At 39.6% G+C, this 7,971-nt stretch overlaps 1 protein-coding gene across 1 annotated transcript; it reads right to left on the reverse strand.

Moving 5' to 3' along the window:
* Positions 1-1,262: 1,262 nt before the first annotated feature.
* On the reverse strand, positions 1,263-3,014 carry LOC118438456. Its single transcript, XM_035858771.1, has 3 exons — positions 2,596-3,014; positions 2,338-2,521; positions 1,263-2,239 (listed from the first exon to the last, which is right to left on the reverse strand). The coding sequence occupies exons 1-3, from the start codon at positions 2,690-2,692 to the stop codon at positions 1,909-1,911; spliced, it is 612 nt and encodes a 203-aa protein (XP_035714664.1). The 5' UTR covers positions 2,693-3,014; the 3' UTR covers positions 1,263-1,908.
* Positions 3,015-7,971: the final 4,957 nt, after the last annotated feature.

Here is a 7,971-nt window from a genome sequence, read left to right on the forward strand (position 1 = left end):
TTTGAAATCAAATGACTAATTAAATGCGTAATTATGTCCTATAATTATACACGCGTTGAAGATTACATAATCTCCATCATTGCGAAATAAGTTAAAAATTGTAGTAAAAAGTATCAGTAATTTCATGATTTTTTGACTAATCAGTGCATATGCTAATTTCATAATTCTTTTTTATCAAGTTAATCTACTTTCACCTTTAAAAATTTGTCTTCACTTATGTATAGCAAAGCAATTAGGTGACACATAAATAACTTACACAAATAAATATCTATGCAAACATTCACTTGTGTAGCGCACAAATTATGCACACCACGATAATTAAATGCTTTATTATTAATTACTTATTTTTATTTGCAAATTAACTATGAAGAAAAAGTTAAGTAAGGCAATATCAAAGTGAGATGATTAAATAGTTATCTTACACTCCACACATGTCAATACTTCCGTTTTAAAACAATGGCTGTACCGACCCCACAACAAGTAGTGATGATAACGTGACATATTTTCCTGGGTGGCCGGTGAGATTGGATTTCCTGACTGAAAAAGTAAGTGGGATGATGCGTCGTGTTTGTGGATTTTTCCAGTCCGGGTAGAAAGAATCCGACCGGAGAAGGAGGAGGATTCGGTGGGGCTGGATCAATAGGAGATAGCAGCAGTATTGCCGGGATAGTTACTATAAATCAGGGATAATTACAGTGACCGAATCAGGAAGGCCCAGATGTCAAGGCATTCGGTTGACGTTTTTACTACGTTCTACGAGGACTGATGAGATCCATTGAATGGGATACGTGCTGACTTGGTTAATGCGACCAGACTGACAGTTCATGCATTTGAATTGTCTCATCTTCCGACTCGAACCAACTCCTGCTAACTCCCAAATAACTCGCAAGATTCTCCAACTAAACTGCAGGAGGCAAACAACGACTTTGCTCGCTCACAACTCGTTTACAAGAAATGTCGCACCATGCAATTTATCCAAGTTGTGTCACTTTTTAGGAGGGGGATCCAAAATCTATCAAAATAAAGGGGGTCCACCACCACCAGGAGAAAGGTGCATGGGGACACCACCACCGTCCTCTTTGTTTTATGCCCGGTGCGTGTAATGGCCACGTACTCGCGTCGAATCACTCTAAACAAGTAAAACTGGTCATCAAAAGTTTACAATTATCCATAAATCGCTAAGGATAGCGTAATATGTAAATAAATATGACATAAATGTAGCTAAACATTTTCGATTCCTTACCATAAAGGCAATCATGATATTTAGATTTGTCATTTTGTGGAACTGCATCTTCCTTATTTAATGAGCCGATAAAATGGAAACTTTCGAACTGCATTTCATGCAATCAATCTATCATTAATCTATTTGTTAACTTTCGCTCAAATAATAAAAACGACGTCTTAATTCCTCACAATTCCAGTCAAATACTTGCATCTGTAAATCTCGCAAGTCGTAATGTTACGTAATGTTTTGCATTACATAAGAACCACAACTGGTGGTTCAATTTGTAGGTTTAAAGTCTGCCAATATTGGCGCAGTGGGTTGGAGAACCACACCCCGAGTTAAGCTCGCAAACCCCACATGGCTGGCTGCATGGAGATCTTTTACCACCCATCACCCACCATTATTGATGGCTGATTGTGACTTTGGAAGATGGGATGCAATGTGATGGCACTTTTCTGGACGAACTGGGCTGGCACTTTGGCAGTGATGAGCTCTTAGATTAATCATGAATACTCTGCGTATACTTTTAATATAGATGAAAAGAATAAAAATTAATTCTTTACTAGACAATTTAATTATGTCAAGAAATTCAACAAAAACAATGCACGAATAATAACAACTAGTTGGCTTGGGAAGCAGAGGGAAAACCCGATACCGGTGGAAAAAATATGTAATTACTAACACTAAAACTTCTTAACAAGATCTGTAATAGGAATAACAATATTCCGTAAGACACACGGCACCCCTTCAAAAATTTGATGGCGAGGTTTGTTTAGAATTTTGTCGCAGGTTTCTGGGTTAAATAGACTTGCTGCAGCTTGAACTCGACCCTCCAAGTGGTGATCCACCTCCTTAAGAACTTTAATAGCATCAATAATAGTCCTGTTCCCGAAAGTCTCGAGTCGGATCCGGATCCAGCCTTTCACCTTCTCCGCCATCACCCTTCGGAGAAGGAAAATTTGGAGGGGAAATGCCTCTCGCCAGCACAGTTCGAGATCAGCGTCGCCAAATAACCTGGAAAATAACATTCATATGAATATTTTTGATAATTTTATTTGGTTAGAGAATATATTTGAACATTATTTTTTGAAATTAATCAATGGTTTATAGACCTGTAGGTACAACCCTCACACCATATTATATCCTCCCTGAGTGCGGCGGCGTCACAATTGTTATTGATCATACTGCTAGCGTGGATAACACTGAAGAGATTGGTATAGTTGCCAGTATACCCCACGATTTCTCCTGTTTCTTTTGAGCGCACTGGAATGCAATATACCTGCTCCACTTGTAACTCTGTAAAATTCAAGAGTGTGTACACTATCATTTATTAAGTTTTAATTTGAGATAGAAAGAATTATATTCAATACCTCCTGTTGCCTCCCTGTCCTCCTTAGTAGACTCGCGAAGGTAAGCAGTCTTATTGTCGTCTGATACTATTAAGGTCACTCTATCCAGGACTTGCATGATTTTCTTCTCTCCCTTGGGTAGGATATTCAGATGACGTAGCTGATGTGTACGAAGGCTGGTTTGGTTGGCTAAAACAATATTGCAGACTGGGCAGATGAATTTTGTTCCAGAATGTTTTGCTTCAATGTGACGACGTAGATCACTTATATTATTGTAGGTTTTTCCACAACCAGTGTGGTCACAGGCATGTCGGTCCTTGTTCTCCTCCCCAGGTTTCCTATTGGAAAAACATTATGATGAATAAGTTATAGTCATTGAGCACATTATTTTACCTTCTGGAATTATAGTCGCAGTGCGAACAAGTACATTTTTTCACTGATGCACGTCTTTTTTTGTAGGACTTGTATGACTGCAGCGAATCCGCTGTTGTGGGGCTGAGATCCAGTCTTTGCACTGTCTTCCCCTGTTTTACTACTAATAAAAAGGATAATTGTTCTTTGTTAGGAGAAATAAAATTACCTGAAAATATCAAAAGAGTGCACACATCATGATACCTTTTGATAATATCGGTTTTCCCATAGACGTGGAGGCCGGTGAAGTTTTTGAGGCAGATTGCATCTCGTCGGCGTCACTGACATCTTCCTCTTGCTCATCTTTAAGTCCTTCAAGTTGCATAATCCAGCTATCCTTGTTTTCAATCTGAGCATCCTTTTCATAAACCTGTCGCTTCAAATCTTCTATATGTTGATCCCTTTGGTCCAATTTGCTCAGCAGCTCCGTAATCCGTTTATCTTTTGCAATTAATGCAACGTCCTTCGCATCCAGATAACCATTCTAAAGCAAGTAATTAACAGTATAAGATAATAAGGTGCACATTAGTTTTGTATTAATCTAAACTGTCACTCACGTTCCGTCTTATGACGGCATTGAGCCTCTTAATCTCGATTTTTAATTTTATGACTGGTTCGAGGTCCAGGTTTGTAGGAGCCTCAGAGCCAGTATCACGTCCAGTGGCCACCTACAAAATATTAGTAATATAATTTATTTTAGTTATTTGGTTTTTATGCACTTATAGGAAATTTAAATTTATCACCTGCATTTATTTACCTGAAATGGAATGGATCGCGGAGATACATTCTCCTGCTTCAGGACTCTGACGGCAAGAGCCCTTCTCCGATTTTCGTCTATGCGGAGGCGCTGTTCCTCAGAGAGAGTGGACGGCGGGAGGGACATTTATCCTGCAAGGAAAATATATTATAAGAATGTACAGATTTAAAGAAAACATAATAAATAAAAACTATGAATGTAGTTATTAAATATTAGTCTATTTACCTTTTTATTCACAAAATACAAATAAAAATTAGTTGACTTGGGGAGCACAGGGAAAACCCGAAGTTGGTAGGTTGGGTGAAAAACCTTTGCTTGAACTGGACAATTGACTATCCAGAACACTATTCAGCCCCTTAAAAGTATTCACATTTACCTTGGTTAAGCAAAAACCAAATTTTCATGAAATAAACTTTGATAATAATAGTTATCTAATTAAATTGAAGCCCAATTGAACAATAAGAATGCTGACTAGGGCCAATACGCGCGCATGTTACTTTCGCCTACTCAGTTCAGAACCTTAATATTCACAACGTGGGTATCTTCGGATTTGACTCCCCGCACAGTCTCTCTTCGCCCCAACCAAAACGAGACTTGCGTTGCAATGACGCTCGTTGATATTTATAGGGCCAATTAAGAGTTATTGTGGCCATTCAAGCAAGGAACAATGGCTTCTTTCGGACATACGGTGTACATAACATCCATCCATCCCTCCTTCCTTCCTTCCCAGCCCGTTCAAGAGGAGGAGGAGGTAAGGTACGTACGTACGTATCTCTCTCTCTGTGTACATACATAAGTAACCAGCAGACGAGCCCTGCTAAATTGGGTAATTCAATGGAGCCCAAATGGCTCCAGTAAATTCTCCAGCTCATGTCATTAAACGTATACGAAGACCTACCGTTTATGACGAAAAGTCGTTAAGATACATGTCTTTAATCTCAACTGAGCAAGATGATGGGGAGGACAAGTAGTAGACGCTCCTGGGGTCGCTCTACTGGTCATGTGGCTCCCATATTTAAAAAAATGGATGGCATTTCCCCATTTTTTTTTACTTACTATTCATCACAACCAAGTTTTTGATGACACCAAACAAACATTGGGAGAAGAGGAGAAAATATTTTGACATTTGCGTAAAACGCGAGATGGATCCCCCTTCTTGCACCTTCATCTTATTAACCCCTTATTTTTGTGTTGTGTAAATTCCATTTCATTTAAAAAGCAACCTTGAGAGCAATTGAAGCACTTGGTTTTTGCCCGACTCGCCGGATGAGGAAAGTACTTTTTGAATTTGCAATGCTATTTTAAATTTGATCGTGTTAATAAATAATTTGGACAGACGGACGCATGAAAATTTAAGCGAGTCAAAACTACCTCTCATCTCATCCTTTGCTTCTCCCCAAAGTAAAAGTTTAAGACAATTAAAGGAATGAATCAAAGCGTTGTCCTTCCTAAATTTTGAGAGCAGCAGCAGCGCCAGGTTCCACAATCTCAACTTAAACTCTCAAAATCTCCCAAAGGTCCTATTGTTTCTTTCCTTTAATCAAAATCTTTTGCAGGAAGTAACAACGACGAGGACGCAGTAGCAGCAGCGGCGGCGGCAATATTGTATGGAGGACGGAGAAAGAGGGTTAGTTTACTTTTCTTGGTGGGAACAAAGGTCTTAAATAAGGAAAAACATGTATGTTCTGAAAACAAGAAAGCAAATAAGAAAACTGGTCGCACTTCTGTAAGAAGTGTTGCTTGTTGTTGCTGTTTAGATGGAAAAGCACCTCCTTGTTTCACCCTTATTATTCAACCAAAAGCGTCCTTTCCGACAGATTTGATGAGACATTGACTTAATTTTTATGCCCGTGTCAAGGTTGAATATTTAAAAATATATATTACATTATAGCTAAAGTTTAAAATAATACTTTTTAAAAAACCAGCCCCACGCTGGTGATGATGATAATGATGATTACCCCGGAATTCTAAATAGAAACACTAAATAAAAGTAGATTGGGTTTCCATTTTATTTTATCCAAGTTTCGAGTTTCTTCTTGCGACATTAGAGCATATTTGTATGCATATTCGAAAATTCTAATTACTTCCCATTCCCGTAGTCGCGCAGTAGTAAAAGTGTCCCTTTCGGGAAAATTTATCGGCGATTTAGACAACAATGCCATCCAACACATCTCGCAGCTCAGACTTTGATGAGATTCCTAGATTTACTGGATTATTTGGAGGCCTCACAACTTCAACTTCCCTTTCGCCCATCTCATCTCCTCGCGACATTGCAGTCTCCTCGATCGTCAATTGCCTTAATGTCTGATCGACTTCGACTCGGAATTACTTGTTTTGCATGAATTTTGTTTGGTTTTCACAGAAAATGCGCCAGCTCTCTTTCTCTCTCTCCCAAAGGATGTTGCACTTTGAGGAGAAAGTTTACTGGGTGATGGAGAAATTCCCTAATATTGCCTCTGACAAAAAATAAAAAGAAAATCTCTGCATGCAAAATAATGCTGGGAAATTCTTCAAAAAATCTGTGTTCCCAAACACCCCGTGCATATGGATATACTGCAACATTCACGCTGTCATCATCATCATCACGACGACGATGACGGAATAATAGCGTTATCACATTATCCCCAACCAACAAACAACCCTCCTCGTCCGTCCAACAATATAACGCATAAAATGAGTTAGTTAGTTATCTAGTTATTACTGCCATGCTAATTAACTAATGAGCTTGTAAAGCATGCGTAGTTAAATACCAACAAACAATCTGTCCATGGAAGACGTAACGTAACACAAGAATAAAAGCGAAAGAGCTGTACATGCATAATAAGTAAGCAAGTAAGCAAAAGACCATAAACATAAAGTGGATACACGGCAAACGAGCTTTTTAAAAGTTTGGCATTGCTCATGTAATGAGACTTAATGTGCAGTTTAAGAATAAATAAAAAACAAACTTTATGTCATCTCTTGCTCCTCGCTCGCTTCTATTTTTTCCACGTTACATTTGGCAGACAAATCAACGACATTTCAGAAAAGACATTTTTTTAAAAGTCACCATAAAAATTGAGCTATTACCACTTCCAGTTGAAACTTTGTGAGTAAATCATGCAACTTAACAACCATTTTAACGGGGTAGAGAGAAAGAGCGAGTGGTGATGCGAGTGTGAATTTTTGATGTAATGTAATGTAAGTAAGGCATGAATACCACCGTCGCCTCCATCCACGCCACGCCACGCAGTGGTGTCGTTTCCTTGTTGGCGTTAGTCCTCCGTGGTTGGTGCTCGTATGAGTGGATGTGATACGGAATGATTCAAGTCCTCCATGCACCAGTTAGTTTACTTTACTTTAGTCACCCAAAAGGCTGACGAGATGAGAGCGGAAAAGTTTTCCGTCCTCCAAAAACTGCCTCGCACAAGAAGGACCGCGGCGACGGCGGCCGAAACACCGACGACCTCGCGGTAACAATTAGTTTGTTCCTGTTAAATGGAATTGTGGATATTTATTTGTAGTGAATTTCTACGTGGGAAAGTGTGAGAGTGGAATAAAAGTTGGCGTGACGGTTTGGTTGGGTGTGTGGTGTGTTTTCTCTCCCGGAAGAGCGAGTGTGTCGTCCCCTCCCTTATTTCCTACAGGCTCTGGTCTCTGCGAGTGTAATTAGAAGCACTAAATTTACGGGGATGACAGCGGAGGGGACGGATCTGGTAAGATGTGCCATGAAAGCTGTCAGAACGGATGATGTACTGTCATGGGTCGTAATAAATATACAGAAAGAGAAAGCGACGTAGTTATTACTTCAACTTTATTGCCTACGTTTAGGACGATGTTTGCTATGCATATGTGTTGATAAACTACGTGGATTGCGGTGAATGGATCCACAAATTTGACAGGTTCTCTTCGATTCCTCATGGAGGGCACCTTTATGGATATTTCGTATATGAATTGTCATAGCCTGGATGGAAGAATAGGTCTTTTGGCATTCGAGACAGGTTGTTTTGGCTGGATCCTGGATCGTCTGTGTAGTGGGAAGGTGGTTTTTCCTAAGATGAATTTTTAAACTATACGGATTAGAGTGAACGGATCCGCATATTTGGCAAGTCCTCTTCGATTCCTCCTGGAGGGCGCCTTTGTGGACATTACGCATGTGAGTTTTCATAGCCTTGATCGAGGAATAATTTTTTTGGCATTCCGGACAGGTTGGTATGGCAGGATCCTGGATCGTCTGTGTAGTGGGAGGA

Source organism: Folsomia candida, unplaced genomic scaffold (genome assembly GCF_002217175.1).
Source record: "Folsomia candida strain VU population unplaced genomic scaffold, ASM221717v1 Fcan01_Sc021, whole genome shotgun sequence".
Lineage (NCBI taxonomy): Eukaryota > Metazoa > Arthropoda > Collembola > Entomobryomorpha > Isotomidae > Folsomia > Folsomia candida.

What these genes read in the sequence shown, in the direction of transcription:
- LOC118438456 (XM_035858771.1), bottom strand. Translation starts at nt 2,692, where the DNA reads ATGCAAGTCCTGGATAGAGTGACCTTAATAGTATCAGACGACAATAAG. An exon ending in GGACAGGGAGGCAACAGGAG is followed by an intron (nt 2,522 to 2,595) that starts GTATTGAATATA and finishes TGAATTTTACAG; the next exon opens with AGTTACAAGTGGAGCAGGTA. An exon ending in TGTGAGGGTTGTACCTACAG is followed by an intron (nt 2,240 to 2,337) that starts GTCTATAAACCA and finishes GTTATTTTCCAG; the next exon opens with GTTATTTGGCGACGCTGATC.